This window comes from Barbatula barbatula (genome assembly GCF_947034865.1).
Source record: "Barbatula barbatula genome assembly, chromosome: 4".
NCBI lineage: Eukaryota > Metazoa > Chordata > Actinopteri > Cypriniformes > Nemacheilidae > Barbatula > Barbatula barbatula.
The window spans coordinates 24214993-24236739 of NC_136768.1; the positions used below are offsets into that span (position 1 = coordinate 24214993).

General features: G+C 38.8%; 1 protein-coding gene across 2 annotated transcripts in view; it reads right to left on the reverse strand.

The window, feature by feature from the left end:
* LOC306892916 (copine-8) overlaps positions 1–21747 on the reverse strand; it is a 66694-nt gene that overhangs the window by 22356 nt on the left and 22591 nt on the right. For both annotated transcript variants that reach the window (XM_079454299.1, XM_079454300.1), the window contains 5 exons: positions 16246–16285; positions 13424–13500; positions 3981–4044; positions 2786–2889; positions 786–890 (listed from right to left, as the gene is read on the reverse strand). In XM_079454299.1, coding sequence (XP_079310425.1) covers positions 786–890; positions 2786–2889; positions 3981–4044; positions 13424–13500; positions 16246–16285 — 390 coding nt within the window. The remainder of the gene's footprint in view (positions 1–785; positions 891–2785; positions 2890–3980; positions 4045–13423; positions 13501–16245; positions 16286–21747) is intronic.

Consider the following 21747-nt stretch of genomic DNA (forward strand, 5'->3'; position numbering starts at 1 on the left):
ACAACATCCCTTCGCCCCCATTCTCTGTGTTATCCACACATGACACTCCTTGCTTTTTTATTAGAGTGTGTGTGGTGGCTTATCTCACGTCCCAGACTCCTCAGTTCGTCCGGTGCTCTTCTTTCCCGTCCACCGGGCTCTCTCTTTCGTGTCCCACATGTTCAATTAGAGATAAAGCCACGGCATTGTGTGGGAGAGTCTGCTACGGCACCAATCGATGCTCATCAGCGAGAGTACCTCTACTGTGCAGAAGCTTCCAGTTTTATCGCCGCACAGCAAGAATCTGTTTGAGGTACTCCTGATAGAGGCTTCTAGGATGCGGTCTTATCAAGTGCTTTGGATTTCCCTTTATGTTGGGACTGTCGCACTATATTGTCCCTAAGACATTCCTGTAACTCCTCACACTGAAACTATCGTACGGGTCAAAGGAAAATAAAGAATGTCCATGTGTTGCAAAAGTGCACTCACCTAAAAAAGCCACAGATCATCCTTAACCGATCCAACAACACCAATTACTTATAGATTTGGAAAACCTACGATTTCCAATAGCCATGTACATTTATTCGTATTGATTATTTTAGTCGAATCTCTTATGCGTAGTGACCATTCATCTCATCTAAATCAACTGCATCAACGCAGCATCCAGCAAACACAAGCATCCCAATTCATCACCATTTCTCAGTCTAAACATAATACACATTTATTGGCAGCTCATTGACAAAGTGTTAAATGCTCTCTCGTTCGGAAGTTACATACATTGTAAATGAATAAATGTGAATCCATACCTGTCATAATCGCCATTGCATAAGGCCCTGACAGGTATTTTGAAGGCCTCCCACACCGGGTTGAGAGTGTTCTTTACCACCTCTGTTTTATGGCAAATGGTGAATCTGCAAGACAACAAGACAATGGTTAACGCTGTGATCTGTAACCTGTTTTTGCTTGAAAAAATTAAAATAATAATTTAGTGTATTACTATTTGAGCCGTCGGATCAGATGTTGCGGGAACACATGTAAATATAAGTACGTAAAGTAACCGGCAATTTACGATTATATGCGCCATAATATACGGACTGCAGACATTATAGCGATAATACACGGATCGCAGACACTATAGTGACCTGTTGAGGATGTATACTCAATACTATTCACGATTATATATTTATTTAAGTGTCATTTGAACACGAAAGTAAAAACGTCTCCAATTTTAGTGACCAAACCATGCTGATCCTTCACGCTGAAATAGCAATATATCCACTTCACGTCACATGGAGTTTTATCCACATTATATCAGTAAAATGACTGGAAACGCCTTCAAATGTTCGTGGACATTCATCTTGCTCAGCATCAACCGGGCCGTTTCAGAAGCCGAACAAATATTTGCCATAATTGGTTTGACTTTTAGACAGCGGCCCTTGAGCCAAACCTTCCTCAACTCCTCACAGCCACAGGATTTTCTTTAAAAACAGACTCTGTTCTCTAAAGGACAGACACATGAATGGATCGCTCAGTTACAGGCTCAGTACACAGCTCAATGCTGGCCTTTATTCCAACAGTATTTACTCGCTCTCCCTCCGTCTATTTCTCACAAGAGTTCAGGTATGTGCGCGGGCAATTTTAGTGTTGCTAAAAAATGATCTTAAAAATGTCATGCTTTGCTGTGAGGTTGTCCGGGGCCAGTCAAGCTACTGAGACGAGACGGCAAGTAATGACCATTTCTGCCTGCTAGCTGGACAACAACCATTCTTTTTATGAAGCAATAGACTGTTTGAAATGATTTCTTTGAATCATGGCAACATCCAGCATGCGTTGCAACACATTCCGTTAAAAAAACTGAGTTTTAATAATTAATGATACATTCTTTTCAATGTCAGGAATTTACAATTACAAGAAACCAGTCGTTTTATGGCTCCAACTCATATAAAGAACACATTTTATCTAAAAACGACAACAATGTTTTCTGGTTTCACAGCCAAGTCCAAACAAAGTTGGTTCATCAACTGTTTTCCACTAAACTGTACTGCCTATAATAGCGCATAATGGCACAATATCCCAGCCCTAGTTACTGCCAACTTTTAATGTAACGTCCCAAACTAGAGCTAGTAACTTTAATCTAATTTCTGAAGGTACAGAACACAAAAGTTTTTCTAAGCAACAATGCACCTATACAGACTTGACAAAGGTTTTCCTCAGACATTTTTCTCTAATGTCTGAGACCTGACTGGCCGGGGACGTACAGTAGTTTGTCCATCAAGTCTCGCCTTCCTCAGGTACGGCATAACTTCGTGTTTTCGGACGGGTTAAAGTGCGTAAAAGCGTTTCGAATGAAGATGAAACCGCGGTTAAGCGCTGTGTTTTTTAACTTGCGACGTAGCCTAAGATTCAGGAGGTGTCATCGTCGTACAGTGTACATGCATGCCGTTCCAAGGTTTATTAGATCCACGTCGCGCAATGTTACCTGTCATGATATCCTAAGATCGCTAAAATCACACTTAAAACATGTAATGGTTTCACAAAAATGAGGATGGTGAGGAAGACATGCAGAACATTTTGATCCACTCTTTATCTTCGGTTTGTCCCAGAGTGAAGAAATCTGGAGATATTAAAGGCCATGGCCCAGTAGATAAGCATAGATAATTCAGCCTAAGTTACTCCAAAAGACTATGGGTATTTACCTAAACGAATTGGATGGAAAGCCATTTTCCATATCGAGTTTAACACTGATGTTGTGAGCGTTGTGTGTACAGTAGATGACAAGAAACGTGTGTGTGTGTGTGTTACTCACGTTCCATCCTCGTTGCTGCGGTAAAACGCTAGGAAGGGGTCCGATTTTCCAAAGAAGTCCTTTTTGTCCAGTTTGTTGCCGCAAAATTGCATCATCACAGACTCCTGCGGGGTGAGAATGTTATTGAAAAGCGAGCAAAGAAGCAAGCACATGTGAATTTGGGCCACTTGGCAGACCAGGGACAATGATATCAGTACAAATGAGCAGAATAGCAACCATTCGGGGTGTTTAGATGACTATACCGTTATGTAAATGTTAAACGGCTTGGCTTGATCTCTCACATCTGCTTGACTACCGTACCCATATGGCGAAGCTATAGGGGCTTTTCAAAAATCCATTTGACAATGACAATCTGTGCGAGACACAATGTTTCTGCAGGGAATGGGATAAGATCTACTGATCCCTGTTGTGAAAGACAAATGTAATAATTACACAAGCAATGCAGAGGTCTTTCTGAATTTACGTGCGTGCGGGAGCACAGCCGGAGCTCTTTGCGCACAACACATGCTATTACTGACTGCTTTGTTTCGCAACAAATGCATAGATCAGGCCTCCTGAAGGGGAAGTGTTTGGCGAGCTTTGCTTTATCAAACCCACCTGATTTGTGAATATACAGTATATGACGGTTTTGCTTCCAAAATGAGACTCCGTTTTCAAAAATCTTGTTTTCATTATGTTTTTTTTGTCAACTGAGCACAGATTCATATTAATTGGAATTCGCAATAAAAAGAATTGGGAAATAAACTCTTCATATGCACGTCTTCGGGATTACTTGAAAGCCAGGTGTGTTTCGCGTCATAGTTGAAACAAAATTCTGCCGGATGGTGGCCTTCAAGAACGGGAGTTCGATAACAGAATGATGGTAAATGAACTATATTCATGTAAAAACCATCTGCCTACCATCTTCTATGATTTTTTTCCTGTGCTCGCCAAAGTGCATTCTGGGATTGCATGTAATCGTGATGCATGCCGCCTCAGATTACAGCCAAATGGAGGTCTAGACGAAGGCGGCATTATGTTCTTTGAAACAGCCTTCACACTACGAGCACACCTATGGTGCCTAAAGAAGATGTCTTGGCAGCGTATAGGGTTTAGAGCATTTCTGTTGTGGCGAAGTCCAAGCTGTGCATAAACAAACGTGCATCCCCGGGGTGCAGATAAGACCCAATTTCAAACAATCAATATTAGCTCTTACCCTGCAGTTGTTAAGCTCCTCTGCCTTTACAATAATCGTCCCACATTTCTTCCCGGGAATCCCCCTGCGTTTGAGAAAAATTGGAATTCAGGTCATAATGTGTCTTTGAACTAGCTTTATAAGACTGCCGGAGTATGTGTTTGTCTTTGACAGTACACCTTGCATCCTAGTTTAACAAACACACTGTTAAGGTTTGATTTGTGTTTAATTTAATTTAATAAAATGTTATACTTTTTTATTAGTTAGACATTTGCAAAACCCAGTGACAAGCATAAAGGGTGTCTAATAATGATGAGTTATGGAGAAATATACAAATCACGAAATATGGACATATGAGTTTCAGAAGAACAGCAGCGATATGTAATATAGACAGTGGTAAGTTAACAAATAAACAACAACAAAAAAACTGCTTTATTACACTGCTCTCTGTATTTTCTCTCTACCATTTTCATGCCAAAATAAACAACCCCCCCCCTTCAGGGTGATGCAGGACCCCTCCTCTTCGAGCTGTATGTACATTATCCCTCAGTTATTAAATAAAAATGTACTTTAACCTGCTGGTGCATACAGCATTTTGCTTGTTTACCTGAATTTTAAAAGAGTGCATTGGAGTACATTGATGAAGAAATGTCTAATTTCTGTCATGAGTCCTACGCATCATTGCATGTTTCTCTTGGTATAGTGGCAGGACCTCATGTTTAATGTGGAGAGAGGCAGTTATTGTTTATTTGGCTTGCCATATGCTCTCTCCAGTCTCGTCTCTGTTCCCATCCTCTCGTTACCTCGTTATTGCTTGTTAATTAGTTCATGCCCTACACCTGTTCCCCTCTTGATTTGGTCCCTTATTTAATGCCCTTGTGTCTTCTGTCGTGTGCTGTTTCATTGTGGTTGTTGGGTGAGTTCTGCGTTGCCCTGCCCTGCCCCTCGTGGGTTTTGTATTTATTATTAAAGTATTGTTTACCCCTTACCCGCTGTCTGCCCCTGGCTCCTCTGTCCGTGTCTCACCACCTCGATCATAACAGAAAACCCTCTAAATTGTAACAATCAACAATAATTTTACAATTATTCCATGTTATATTACTCTAAAATGTTAGAACGGTACAATATAGAGTGATATTCTTGAGAATGAGAGCTTTCATTTGATATAACTCATTTGTTTCGATTTTGCATTATACTAATTAAAAATTGCGTAATATTTATGGTTTTGGGAAGACCGATTCAGACCTTATTATGTGTATATTTTATCGAATGAAAATGCAAAATTGATAGGTCCGCAAGAAAGGTTGTAGGTTCTCATAAGAAGGACCACAGGGCTCTAGACTAACATTTTCAGAAAGATATAGCACCTGGTGGCACCAGGCAAGAAAATGGAAACATTAAAACTATGTCCAAACATGTTTAATACATTAATAAACCAATTGCAAATGAATAAAAACAATTGTTTGTTGTATTGATTTTATTGCTTAAACATAAACTCTCTTTCAACACAAGTGTAAAGTGTATTTAAGCACATCTTTAACAACAAAATGATTATATGATATTTTCTTCTTTATCTTAACAAGTCAATATAAGGAAAACACAATTCCTTTAATATCAGTGAGTGTTTTGGACCCGTCCTTTGATGTTTGATGAACACTGTAAACAGAGATCTTTATTACGCTGCTGCTGCCCCTTTAAGAGCGAGTATATGGATAAACGGATCTAATACTTAAAACAAACCAACCATAAAACTAAAGACCCGTCATTTCTTTGTAAGCAGGCAAACTTACAAAAGCAGCATGTGATCAAACAATAAACCGTATGTCCTTTTATTAGGATTCTTCTGCTGTTGATTATAGAATGAACTGACTCGGTGGATGGAGTCTTGATTAAAGTTTTTGAGAGCTCCCTCATGTGTATACACAGTATAAGTGAGTGTAATTGGTCTGGGTCGGTGCCATCGTGCTCTGGGTAAAACGGATCTAATGTCACGTAGCAAAGTGAGCATTGCTTAGCTACATTATTAGAACAGGGTTGATAATGTCTACTGTGTCTGTCAAACCCCACACGGGACATAGACTATATAGAAGCTAATAATATTCTTATTAAAAATGGATTCAATTCAACATGACCTGTGACCTTTATGAAAAAGAGAGGCCGGGATTAAAGGTGTCATTTGGAGACTCGGTGATCCATTCGGGTCATGATGGTAAGATGTACTGTTGTTATCCGGATCAACAGCAGAACGAGTATATGAACGGGGACTACAATGACAATTTCTAAAGTGAACTATTCCTTTAAGTAAAGTGATAGATCCGGATAACAACAGTACATCTTACCATCATGACCCGAATGGATCACCGAGTCTCCAAATGACACCTTTAATCCATTCGTTTGACTACTGCTGTAATCTGTTTTATGTATTGACTATTTACACAACTTCTGCTATCTACTTCCTGTTTTTATCTATATGTATGCATTTGGCAGATGCTTTTATCCAAAACGACTTACTTAGCAACAAATGTATAGGATAGTGCTAAATATTTGCAATCGCCTGTGATCGAACCCACGACCTTGGCGTAGTTAGTGCCGCGCTCGTACCACTGAGCTACATTTTCTGATAAATGTGGACATAAACCTGTTACATTTTTGAGAAACTAGATATGAAGTCCATATTTTGGTCAATTTTTCATAAAGACGATATGTCCAATAGCCAAACGGGCCGCATGTTAACATGTTACGTTTTAGGTGACCAGAGTTTCGAATCCCGGCAAGTGGCTATTTCCTGCTCCCTTCTCTCTCCCCCCATATGATTTCCTGTTCTCCCTTCAATGTGTGTAATCTTGCAAAGCTATAAATGTACAAAATAACTAACTAAATAAATAAACATATGAAGTGATTTAAATAAGTTGTATTTAAGAGTATTACATGCATCTATTAATACAGTGACATAAAGACTTAGGTGCGTCTGTCCTGATAAATCTTCCCACGTAATATTTTTGGACTGATTAAAAATATCACAGAAGCATTTTTCTCACATTTTTAATTAAGAAAGGAGGTCATTTAATATTGCCCTTATATCTTCATCATAAAATGCATCTCCTCCAATCTGATTCTGGAGAGATAAGGATGCTTAACATTGCGCAAACATCTTCTTTAAATATAGTAGTTGTATTACATCCTTTCATTGTGGAGACAGAAACAGGAGACAGTGTAGAGAACCTTAATGCAAAGTCACAATGCTGTATATTCTGAGCCATCAACAGCCATCTACTGTACAGAGCACCACACACAACCCTGGCCATTGCACTCAACCACAAACAAATATTTGGTACAGCACCACAGAAAATAAGTTTTTTAAACGAAGATTGTTTATTACAACTTGTGTGTTGTGTACATGGCGGTCTACACCCCTAAAAAAGGTGCTTCAAAAAGTTGCCATGGAAGAACCTTTTGGTTCCATAAAGACCCTTTAACATCGGAATAACCTTAATGTTTCAGAAAAGGTTCTTTGTGGCGAAAAAAGGTTATAAAAGAGTAGGAAAGAGATGGTTCTTTAAAGAGCCTTTGACTGAATGGTTCTTTGTGGAACCAAAATGGTTCTTCTATGGGCATCGCTGAAATCTCTAACCATTTGGCCACGACTGCCCACACCGTTAATGCATGCTTGCATGCAGTGCCCCCGGTGCCCTATGGCATAATATTACACCACATTACCAAAATCAACGCAACCATACGCACCAACCTGTTGGCTAAGGCTGTTCTAGCCCCACTGGCACCGTTAATGCACGCTCAGTGCCCCCGGTCTAGTATGGCATAATATTACAACACATTACTATAAACCTCGTCTTAACCATACGTGCCACCACAAATCATAATTATAATCATTTACATATTAGGGTTAGGTTGCTTGTAAATATTCATCATTTACCGTACAAAATGTTACTTCATTTTCAAATGAAATAAAAAATGCAGGCCACTTAACTAAAGTAACCATTCAATTCCAATCCAAATCCAATCCAAATCTAGTGTGGTGCATCAATGACACACCGCACTATGCACATTATAAGACATCTGACAGGCAGAACCGCTGCTTTTTGTTGTATGAAACTGCAAAGCCGTTCCATCGTGCATAATCCGACCCATCGAATGGGAGAAAACGTGAAGTGTGAGAGACCCCCACATCTCCATGACGACCCTAACCTGTGCGACCGAGGCAAGGAACCCAACGGAGGTGTCCAATATACGACGCCACCTCACAGGATCATGAATATTCCAGTTGAATTATTTCGACGATTTCACACGACACGTCTAACATTGAAGTTGCTACGGTAGCGATTCACGAGCTGAGAACATCACGTAACTCCAAATCTGTATGGGGAAAGTCTAAAGTTCATCTACAGTCGTATATTTTTTCTTGAAGTTAAGTTACAGTAATGCATTTCAATATATAATCCTTGCTCCAATACAGTAAATATTTAAAGGCTTCACAAGGGTTCTTGTTCATCGTTTCCGTCTCTTAGCAACAGGGATATGCAATGAACTATGTGACAAACAACATTGTTCTAATATGAAGTATTTTGAACCTCGTCTAAGAGCATTCAGAACGCCTCGAACAGACTCAAATGCTTGTGTGTCTTCTCATTTAATCGCCTTGTTTTTTGCATTCGGTCCCTCCTGTAAGTCCTAATCAAGATGCAGGCATTTGCAATCAGCATTTGGAGTGCAGAGGTAATTAAGTACTGGAGACACAGCAGAGAAATGGCTGTTTCTTCTGTCCGTGCGTACGCAATTATCTCCCCGCTGTCGACGGAGACCTGAATGAAATAACAAGTATCATTAAAAGCCCCGCTTCTTTACTCGTGGTGTTTTTTCAGTGCACTAAGGAATTGACCTTAATTCACATTCCAACAAAGGAACAGATATGACAGCTATTGCATTTCTGCAGTGGTCATTATTTGCCTGTGGTAACTTTGATTCTACACTTTCTATGCAGATTAAAAACACAGATTTTCCATCGCGATATGTGACCTGAGGGCATAGATATGGATAAACAAAAACAAAACTTCATTTTCGCTTCATTTACTTGTTTTAACCGTACGAATAAACGCAACAAAAACTGATCATTGTGCTACAAAAAACAGAATTATAATCATTTAAATTTGAGTTAAAACATTTTTTTATTTTGTTATATGCTTTTGTCAATTTATTATTTGTTCGTTTATTTTTCACATCGTTATATCAAATTTTGTAATAATACATTTTTTGGTGTGGTTTTAAGGCCAATATTTCTTTGATTTCGAAAAGCTTTTTAGTAAACTAAAATGACCTCAGATAACAAGAAACAAGTTCGGAAACTAAATCAAAACTATTTCATGATGAATTAATGACTGAAATGCCAAGTTAAGAAAGTACATTTGAAATCATTTACATTTCTTCATTAGCACACGCTTTTATCCGAAGTGACCTACAAATGTCTAAGGAAGTCATGCGCGGAGGCATCGAAATCTGGGGTGCGTTTCCCGAACAACGACGTAACTCGCTGGTTATCGTTAACCACCATAGTGCGACTGTTTTTCGAACACATTGTAACTTTCGCGCATCTGTCATTTGAAGCACATAGGTTCAACAACATAGTTGATGATGTCACATAGTTGGTGGAGTGATGCTATTTTTGTTATCGTATTTTTTCTCTCTATTGGTTTATTTCACGATATTTATCTCCTTCGTTAGTTTCCTCCTACGCAACTCCGCCCAGGGATTCCCCAGGGTCCTAGAGCAGGTAGGGTCAGGCTTCTTGCTTGACAAACTAAAAGATGTCACATTGAATTTAGAATGATGGATACAGAATGCACTGCATGTTGCTAGCTTACCTTGCTCAAAAGCGTGATGTATGTAAGTCTACACGTCATAATAATAAGGAACTATGAGCTCTAGACTCTAGACCTGTGGTTCCAACCACGCAACATTGAGATGCTGCTTGCGATTGATCGTTGTAACAATGCTTTTGGGAAACGCACCCCTGATGGACAGAAGCATGCTGTTCCGTATGTTCCGTAACTTACTGTAGGTTCAACCAATGTAAACGCACACCACCTCCCAGAGAAAGAGTAATCTCATCAAGACTTATTCATAAAAGATATTTGTGAAGCATCAGGATAGGACAGTCAGTTAAATAATCAACTACTTTCATTTCTCGCCATTATCTGTTCTGATATACGCAAAATTCAAATAGAAACATAATGGTTTTCAAGTCGAGAGCATTCACGGTGAGTTGAAGGGGGGCACGGTCGATTGGGATTTAATGAGCCCACTTGCAGCAACGAAGAGTACTTGAATTCAACAATGGAGATTATTAACTTCAGTCAACTTCTGTTTTCGGCATCACAAAACTGGAGTGGGGCTATTGATGGAATGAGAAATACACATACAAGCATGCAGAGAAAAAAGGTTTGCGATGACGGATATTTTGTGAATAAAAGTAGTGATTTCCTGCCGATGTTCCCTCTTGTTCACTGTTTACTGTTTAAGGTTTGACTCAACCAGATGAAAATTGCATTGCTCTTTTGCAGAACCAATTTTATTGATGTTGAGACGGGGTTTCAAGTGAGTCATTTCATGAAAGCGCTATAATTGTGTCTAACAATATTTGATGAAGGGCTCCAAAAACAAAAGTCAGCTATGAAGTGTTTTGCAAGCCCAAGACTTGTTTCGAAACTAAACATTCAAACTTATTTGAACTAATTGTAACAGTAAAACAGATTAATGTGATAGTGGTTGTTCTTTTTGAATGTGTTAAGGATTATTTTACAAGCCCGTATATGAGGGAAATTTTGCCATGATAAAGCATGAATTGGATTTCCTATTTGCACTAGATCAAGCATTTAGTTAAATCTGTGAGTTTCATGCTTGTCATGCATGGGGTTCCCATGTGAAGGTTGTGGGTTAGATTCACAGGGAATACAGAATAATACAAATGAATATCCAATAAGTACATTTTATATTACTTGAGTCTCTATTCAATCGTAAAGCCGAATGTACTTAAAAGTATGAACAGGCTCATAAGAATTAGCCAGCTCGTAAAATAGTTACACGTTTTCTTGAGATTGGTGATCAAAGAAACACCTGATTCAAGTGTATACGTTGTTCTTTTTTTCAAAATGTAAATCAAAACAAAAGCATTCATTGAATGTAAAGCACACCTAGACATGCAAGCGTTACTTTTAATATATACTTTTCAATATATCCTTCACACACGTGCACATGCAAACATGCAGACACGAAACACAGAAGGCACTCATTAGACCATCCAAACATGCGGGAGGAACACAATACCCCGCGTCTCACACAACGCATGTCGACACGAACCCGTGCTCCATCTCTCTCTATCCGCTAACAGCTCGAAATAGCAACAATGCTACATGCAGCGTCTTCCAAATGCAATTGGCGGGGTGATTGAACTGTATAATTAGATGTAATTAACAGTCATTAGCGTTGTTGATGGTCCACCATGTCAGGCCTAGGGTGCAGGTGTGGGCTTTCGCCTTGTTTTAACGCCTCCAAAACAGCTATTGTAACGTTAGCAAAGCTATTAGTTTAGACGTTAACAACCCCTTATTCTAAATATTGAAATAGTCAAAATCATTTATTCTAATGTATCCCTCTCGTGTGGTTCAAAACTTGTATTTGACTCTTTCTTCTGTGGAACACGGAAGAAAATATTTTAAGAAATGTCTCTGTGGTTTTGTCTCCATACGATGGAAGTGAAGGGGGGCGATGATGTTTAAGTCACAAACATGCAGTGTGTTCTGCGGAAGAAGTCTTGACTTAGAATGAAAGACGTGAATTTCATTTTTGGGTGGACTATGCTTTTAACGCTACGGTATACAATGATATTCCATTTGTGTTTCTAATTTTACGGCGACAGTTTAGACGGGGCCCATTTCCATTTCAACACTTTCCTTTGGCTGGGAAATTGCCAACTCCGTCGAGAGTAAAAACTTAACGGGACTGCAGGTTAGACCCGAACCCAACTGAACACTTTTGGTTTGGCTTGAAGGGAAGGATACAAGCCTGACTATTATCGGCCCAACATCCGTGGCGTGTACACAGGGGTACAGTCATTTTAGAATGTTTCAACAAAGTTGGTCGGAGTCATGAATCCCTTTAAAATCTCATTATATTGTAAATCAAGAATATTTGTTTTGATTGTAGTTAAATCTGTTTAAGAAAAGAGGCCGTCCGTGTACTTTTAGCCATATTGTGTATTAGCCATAATGCCAGGAAATCCCGTTACTGTAATTATTTCAGCATTAATTTCCCACTGTGTGCACCATGCAACAGATGGCGAGTCAGCGTGCCCAATGTGCACTGTAACGTTTCACTAAGCGTTATCCAAATCATTACCTCTCAATTGAAATAGTCATTCAAAACTTAAATTCTCAAACAACTTGGATGTATACTTACTTGTAAAAACATCTCTCCTTTTGAACGGCAGCAGTGGTCCATCTTTAGCTGGACACAATGGCCGAACGGTTTAGCCTAGCTAATAGAGCAACAGCGCAGAGCCCCCACACACAGTATGAAGCTGAACACCCGCTAAGAAACTAATGAGCCTGCTTTGATAACTCAGACAGAACAAAAGTATGCCACGCCAGGCCTTTACCTCCCCTCATGAGATAGATCTGAGGACCCGACAAATCTCAGACCTAAAGCTTGATCGAGTTTAGAGGAAGGTTGAGTGAATGAGTTCCATCTGACTGATCTTTGGACAGGTGCCGAGCGCTAAAACATGATGGCGAGGAATACGGGGAAGCTCAAAGGCTCGGTTGTTCAAGCTCGGTTGAATAAAATCCTTACAGAGCAGATTGTTAGCTCATTAGTCAGTATGAACCACGACCCTTCAACCACACAAATCTGTTAAAGACAACAGACTCGCTCAGCTACAGTGTCTTACTCACTTCTATGTACTTATTAGGCAGACAGATTTTGCCACCCATTGACTTTCATAAGAAAAAATACAATGGTAGTCAAAAGCGCCCCAGAACGGTTTGCTGTCCTACATTCTTCAAAATGTCTTCAGGGCAATGTTTTAAACCAAATATTCCAATATTTGTTTTAAACAATACGTGTTTTAATGTTACGATAGCAACATTTTGGGGGCTTGAAAATGGAAATTCTTGAAAACGTGTTATAAAGTGCTAGTTGTTGAAAAATGCTAGAATTTGTAAAAACTGTGACATCATATATGTACTGTATGTGTATGTGTACACTCAAAACAACAATGGCATTTTAACAGCGTTGGTGTCTGACGATGGAAAACGTTTCAGTTCTTTTTTTGTACATCATTGAGGTAAAAACGTATCTGTAAACCTGAGATTGGGTTGTTGTGTGATAGACACAGAAGTGGGTGTAAAGCCTGTCACAGATAGGATGAAAAATAAACCGAATGTAATGATTCTTACCCAAGAGGCTTCTCCAGACGACTGCCTAGCGATCCCACCACCTCCCCCAATGTGCAAAAGGCCTGGCCCAGAAAATCCTGCAATGAGACGGAGAAAAGGGGCGTACGTGGCATTTTACTACATGTCAAGATAAAAGGTCACTACAAGTTGTTTCGCTAGATAGATCTATAATAATAGATATAAATAGATGGCATAATCTGTTTATAGTGTACCTGAGGTTCCTTCTACTTATAGTCAGTAATCACAAATACTATAAGATGATGGAAATTGCACTACATGGCCAAATGTATATGAAATCCAAAAAAGCCCACCCAAAGTGCATTATATTGGTCGAACCCTTGGTCTTCACTTTTGTTACTATAACAGGTTGTAATCTCTAGGAAGCATTCACACTAGATGTTGAAACATGGCTGCAGGGATTTGCTCTCTCTCAGACACAAAAGCATCAGTGAGGTCAGGCACAGATGTTGGGTAATGGGGTCTGGCTTACAGTCTGCCTTACGATTCATCCCCAAGGCGTTTAGGTCTGGGCTTTGTGTAGGCCAGTAAAGTTCTTCCACACAAGATTCAGTCAATCAATGCTTTATAGACCGTGCTTTGTGCACGGGGCATTGACATGCTGAACCAGATTTTGTTTGTCCCCAATTCTATGTCACTAAATGCACTACCGTAGCATTGGGATTTGTTAAGGATTTGACTAGTCCACATTCGTGTGACGGTGTCAACATGTAGTGTACAGGGGTTAGAGAAAATAATATGAACACTTATTGTTAGAGGAGTGTGGGCTACTGTTAGCAATTCTGATGTTGAAGGTTGCTATATTTCTTTACAATTATGAGAAAAGCGAGCAGCCTTACTTCAATCTCTCTAAAGCAACTCTAGGATATTTTAATGGACAAATGGTACATCAAGGTGTGTTAAAGGCATGCAAATGGTATCCACCACCTTATTAAAAAGATAAGACCAAAGATGTATCAACTATTTTCCTTAGTGTTCACATTATTTTCCAATCCCTGTACATACAAGGTAAATACAGTAGGACAACTAGGTTTATACTTTGGCATTATAATAAATTCAACCGTCTCCAAGGGCTTAAACTGCCCACACTGGATACATTATCTAACATGGAGCACAACATCTGTCTTAAACAATTCAGATTATGTTCTTAGCAGATGTTGGCGGTTTCCTACTGAACAGGTTTCTAAAGGGTATGTAATACGGTTTGTGTCTGAAATAATACATCTGAATTATGTAGCCTGCTTTGTTTTGTATTCATCCATAGGTATGGATCATTGGAGTAAAAGAGCAGCGATAAGGACAGATTTATAAAAGGTAAGTGGAGATAGCAGAATCTCAGATCTCGAGATCTCAGAAATTTGGTTTCCGAACACTCAAGTCAGCCCCTAATATGGATTTAGATTTTCCCGATTTGTTCATGAAACATTATCACTGACACTCAGACACCTCACTATGAGCACTTGCCCTGCCGTACCTGTAATTAATGCTGGCGACTCTCTACTCAATTGATGAATACAAATGAACCGTCTCTATTCTCTCGAAGCTCAAAAATATCCATTTTTGATCTCCTTATTTATCTTTTCCTCTGCATATGGTTTGCTCCCCGTGGCCTCCTTCTCTTAATCTTCTCCTGACGCCCGAAGTGTAGCCGTTCTTCACATGTCAACACATACAGTAATGGTTTTATGGAGTATAGAGCTATTCCCCTTAGGGGTGGACAACCTGGGTTTGTCTTTCCGAGTCAGGCGGGAAGAGGGCAATATTGATTCCTGGGTGAGTGAAGCACTCGGGGGCACTTTCTATGATTTGTTAGATCATTTGGAGGTGGTAATTTTTACGGATGGATCTGGCATCGACGCTGGAGACACTACGGGTGTTTTCAATTACTCTTGCGCGCTGTGTGGAGAGATCAGTCTGTGTGTATGTTCACAGCGAGTGTGACGACATGACTGCAGGAGAAACAATCGGCACGGATGCCACGGGAACTTGGGAACCTGCTTGGAGACTGCAGGTTTCCAGAGGATTGTGTGGAGGTTTAGATCAATGGTGCTAATGCAGTTCTACTACGCCCCATTGATGGACGTCCCTGGTCTCCGACACTATGAATGTTGAATGAATCTACCTGGTTAGACTTCCAAGAATTGAAACCTTTCGTTTTACTTTTTGAAATCACATTTGGCCACTATAAATGAACACTTTACACTATCCATGTATACATGAGTAAGTAATACGTAAGAACAGAAAATGAACCCTTTCGTACGGCAAAATGGTCTGGATAAGAAGAGCTTTTACGTCTCTATTACTTCAGCTGTACAGAGCAAGACGTTCATGCAGTTCTAAATGTGATGATAAATGATCGAAAGAAGTTAACAACATCTGGAAGCCATCCCTGACACAGTAGATAACCAGCTATATGGATGGCTGCATTGATTGATTGATTATGATAGACAGTATAAGCAAGCGAGATGAAGTCATTCTGTGGAGTCAAATGAATAATTACAACTCCGTCCCATGGCGTGCACAGATGGGACCACTGCATTCGATTTGCATCTTCCACTCCCAAAGCCATCATCAGTGTGTGAGATGACACCTCAGGGGCTCGCCTCAGCACCAAAACAGTGCTTCAATCATGCCACTCGCTCTCTGAGAGCCGCTCTAATCGCATACGTCTGTTAACCCACTTTTGCTTTATTCTCACATAGACAGACTTGTGTGAAATGGTTTTAGTGTGGGATGAGTGTATATGATGATGCCCTACACTTTAGAAGGATCTACAGGAAGTCGACGGGATGAGAATAACTTACGTGTTTTGAAAGGTTGGTGCTCTTGGAGTCAACGTCGTACCTGAGAAAAAAGTTCGAAAAGAACGGTCAAAAGGAAATTAATATATTTTTTCTTTTATATATCATATCTTAAAATTAAGCCAAAGCAGACGGCAACGATTTGGGACCGAACCATAATAATCAGTGATTTTTAACATACTGTTGGGAATAACTGCGATATTAAAAGCAAAACCTTTTAAATGATTTGGTCTGTCTATTTTCAGCAATCTCTTGTTGGCCTCGCTGTGTTAAAAGTAATTCTTTGCTTCCCCCGTCTTTCAAAAGATATGCGCTTACGTTTCATGACTGTGAGTTAACCTGATGAATTTGTTATACATGTATAAGATGTCCCAAAGGGGACTGTGATGTTCTATTCAGCTACATGGCTTCGTATTCATAAATACTGCACGACTTAAGACCGGAGCAAGCACATACGGTACATCGACACAAGCTAATCCACGCGCACACAGACACAAAAACACAGACTGGCCCTCTTTCAAACTCCAATATACAGGCGCGGAGACGAAAGTCTGATGTTCTCAAATACAGTTGTACTATATTTTACAGTATGTGCACTTACAGTGTACTTATCCAAGAAAATACGGCTCCCTACAGTACACGCATTTAATATAATAATATCTAGTAAGTACGCAGAACGCAGAACATAAAGCGTTTGTCCTTTACATGTATAACAGGACCAACTACCAATCTGACCCACTAACCCTCCGATGTATGTTACACGCAAACCGTGATGAAAAATGACCCATAAACAATTATTCTTTGACATTAGCTCCGCATTTCAAATCTTTAGTCGAAATTGCTCTCTAATTTCATTAAAGCATCAAAGCCTACCCAGGTAGCAAACAGACGTTGGGCCAACGTCAATATTGGTTGGTTACGTTGGCCCAACCTATCTGACAGAAATACAACGTTGGGCCAACGTTGGTATGGTCAGCTGCAATTGCCCACCACTTCCCTCAAATTATATATATATATATATATATATATATATATATATATATATATAATTATTAAAATAATCTTTATTGTTTTTAACATGTTGTCTTTTGTTATGTGTTATTAGTCATGTTCGACTTCATGATGACGTCAACGTATCGCGAGAGCGAGTCGAGAACTTACGTGTAGAGATCTCAGACGAGTTTTTGTTTCTTTTGTAAATTCTGAGGTAAGTTTTCATTAATTCCTGGTTACCTCATTAAAATAAGTTCACAGTAATGTTCATTTTGTTGTTAGTAATTCGATATGACTAAAATATTATAAACTTTAATGTTGACTGTTGGTGTAATCTGGCGGTTTGACTGAGCTTGTGACACAACTGAGCTAATGTAGAGCATATCTTTTATTTGTCTTTATTTTCTTGACAGATGTTGACATTAGGCATTCTTGACAGATGTAATGTTCATTTTATTGTTAGTAATTCGATATGACTAAAATATTATAAACTTTAATGTTGACTGTTGGTGTAATCTGGCGGTTTGACTGAGCTTGTGACACAACTGAGCTAATGTAGTGCATATCTTTTATTTGTCTTTATTTTCTTGACAGATGTTGACATTAGGCATTCTTGACAGATGTAATGATCATTTTATTGTTAGTAATTCGATATGACTAAAATATTATAAACTTTAATGTTGACTGTTGGTGTAATCTGGCGGTTTGACTGAGCTTGTGACACAACTGAGCTAATGTAGTGCATATCTTTTATTTGTCTTTATTTTCTTGACAGATGTTGACATTAGGCATTCTTGACAGATGTAATGATCATTTTATTGTTAGTAATTCGATATGACTAAAATATTATAAACAGAGGTGCACTTCATCTTTACACTGCATTAAGATGTATAAAACATTTCCTTCCCCAATATGGTGAATTTCTTGAGAAAAAGAAATTTCTTTTTTGGGTTGTACGACACATCTTAAATGTTCTAAAAAGTTGTTTGTATGTTTGTTGTTTTTAACAGGAGTATATGCTTCTGCTCCTCCTCCTCCGCTCCGTCTTCATCATCAAATAGCTTCAAATCTGCAAAAAATGTTTGGCCTTCTTCCGCATTTTCTTTGCCGCCTTTTTTGTCCCTTTGGTTCCTTGTTGATTTCTTTGACTTTGTTTGACTTTTCTTTGCATTTTTTCCGCTGTTTTTTTTTGTTACCAATAAATTTCATTTTTATAACCAATTCAGTTTGTCTGTTGTTCTGTTTTAAAGCAATTCAACAATGAATAGGCCATATCACAATCTTAAAATATTGTGTTGGGCCAACATTGGGTGCTGACGATGGCCCAACGTAATTTTGTCCGTTGGCCCAACATTGGCCCAATGTTGTTTTAGTGGTTTTTAAGTTGGAAGAAGGTTGGCAGAAGGTCTGCTGGCCGTCCAATAACATGGTTGGCCCAACGTTGGCCCAACGGACAAAATTACGTTGGGCCAACGTCAGCACCCAACGTTGGCCCAACACAACAACAAACGTTGGGCCAACGTCTGTTTGCTACCTGGGAAACATCTATCTATTCAACGAATTCAGTTACGCTTTATTTTGATAGTCCACTACTGACTTTGTGTGAACTAGCTCTCAATGATTTGCATCTACATGTCAACTAACTTTCATCAAAGTACTAGTAGACTATGGTCCGCATTTTGTGCGGTATACATTGATTTGTATAATATCTAAAGTGGACTATCACAATAAAATGTCTTCTTCATGTTGTCTTTACTCTGAAAGCGATTACAACCCAAGTCCCCTTGAATAAATGCTCCACATCTCGACAGCGTTAGTTTTTCTGCTCAAGCTCCGAGTTGTTTGTGAATGGCATTAGTTACTCATTCAACTCATTCATGGTTCTGAGCCACCGCTACATGCTCTTTTGCAGATGGACTGCACTCCAAGCCTCCGTCCTCTTGCATAAATGCAGCAGGTTTTACCCTGAGGAGTTTCCCATACTTAGCACTATGCATATTTTCCTTGTCCAACTTGAAGTCCGTGCCACAGAGAAACCTCCCCAAAGCGTAAAGCTGCCACCACTCCGGTTCACTGTAGCGTAATGGTGTTCTCAGTTCGAGAACTACGAGGCAAAAATGATAGCCCAAACTTCTCTTTAAGTTTTTGTCCCTTTTGTATATGCTGACAAAATTCAACACAGAATGTAACTTCCACAATATGGCAACTGAACCAAAGACTGTGATGAAAGCAATTCTGCTTAACTTATCTCCGTTACAATAAAAGGGTGCATTACAGAAAAGATATGACCTTCTTATCCGGGTTTATAGGTTATCCATTCTAGTTCTAAATTCTCATTAAAATCTAGTTTAGTCTTTGGTCTTTTTTATTCTGAAAAACCCTCTCACTCCTGTACAAGTGTGCATTTATTCATGCAAATGAACTAAAGTCAAATACGTATGCGACTTAGAGAATAAACGCAATAAAGGTATGAAAGAGTAAATGTTTGAAGCAATTTTAAGAGAAACATCTAAAAATATGATAACTCAAATACAGTAACACAACTGAGAACTCCGTGAGCTATGAAAGAGCAACCTATGAGCAATAACATTTTCTCTGCGCAGTTACCATTATAATAAATAACAAAAATAACAATATATAAACAAAATATGTTTTTCTTTGCTGACACAGTTATAATTTACATGTATTGTACTGATTTCATCCATATTTATAACATTATCATCTTTTTGTGTTTTAGGCTTTTAATGATAACTAATTATTATAATATAATATACAAACAAAAGTTTTATTGCTCAAAAGGTTGTGATTTTGTCTGAGTTCAAAGTATACATTTTGTTTTATACGCTCGTACTATGGCTGTCAAACGAATAATCCTTATTAATCCCATCCAGAATAAAAGTTTGTGTTTTCATAATATATGTATGTGTACTGTGCATAAAATATGTATTTTTTATAGGAAAAATATGTGTTTATAAATGTAGGGTTACACTTCATTTAAAGGTACCCTTTATAAAGCATTTATAAATGTGTTGATTAATGATTAATAAGTCATTTACAAATGCATTATAAAGCAGTTATAACCGCACCACTAAAAAGTGGGATTCTAACAAATACCTCCCAAAAAGTGAGCAGGTATGAGAAAAACAGCCTTCAGTGTCCAGTCTGACAGCCTATATGGCAAACGACATCAAGATAATAACGAATCTGCTTTCCAGTCAAATGAATAATGAATAATTACATTTATTAAGCATTTATAACATGCGAGTTAAAATGGCTCACTATGTGGCAGGTACTTCGTTAGAATCAATCTTTGTATTCATGCAGTTATAACTGCTTTATAATGCATTTGTAAATGACATATTTATCCTTAATAAACGCATTTATAATTACGTTATAAAGGGTACCTCAATGTTACCAATAGGGTCAATTCTCGCTATTAACAAACCATTAATTACATTTACATTTCGGCATTTGGCAGACGCTTTTATCCAAAGCGACTTACATAGCATTATCCTATACCAACCCACGACCTTGCGTTGTTAACGCAATCCTCTTTCTTATTAATAGTTAGTAGTTAGGTTTAGGTATCGGGTAGGATTATGGATGTAGAGTATGGTCATACAGAATATGTGCTTTATAAGTACTAATAAAAAGCCAATATGCCATTAATAGGCAAGTTAATAACAACTAGTTAACTGAGTGTTACCCAAACTTTTATTCCGTATGTGATTAATCGCAATGAATTTGATGAAGTACTATTAACCAATTCATTTTAATACCAGCGCGCGCACACACAAACCAGACACAGGTGCTCTACTCTACGTTTTCTTTCTATTTCACACCATTTATGTATTTTCAAGACCAGAAATGATTCCAGTTTTTTGCATGTTCCTCCACCGTCACTTAAGATGAATAACATTAAGACTCTTGCATTGGACTGTAGTGTGGTCTGCTGTCCTCCCACACGCTCAGATAAGCCTGAAGGGAACGACACACGCACAGCGCTTCCCATTTGCACAGTCTGACTGAACCACATTAGGCTTCTCTCCCCAGATGCTATTTATAGCGCCACATGCACCGATAGGAATCTGTCAGTCTAACATACACAAACAAATGAACATAGACCTCGAACGGGCACATATTGCTGCTCACAACATGAGATATTCTGCAGGCGGCATTGGCAATGCATTAGCATGTATAAAATCATTCTGAGGCGTCAAAACAGGTGGAAGGCAACTGGTCGGTTGCATTGGGAGATGCTGTCATCTGCGGTTATGTGCATTTGCTAAAGGATTTGTTTTACAACAAACGTTGTGCATTGTAGAATTTCAGGAAGCATGCTTTTAACAATGCTTCATAAGTCAGGTGAGTTGTTAGTATCAGCAATAATAATAGTAAGATTACAATAAAAGAATAGGGAGATCAGTGCAGGGAGACTTTGGGCTGAGCTTTAAGTAAATTACGGATTATGAGAGGAGTTCACGCTTGCCTGTTTCTCATTACGGCGGAAGA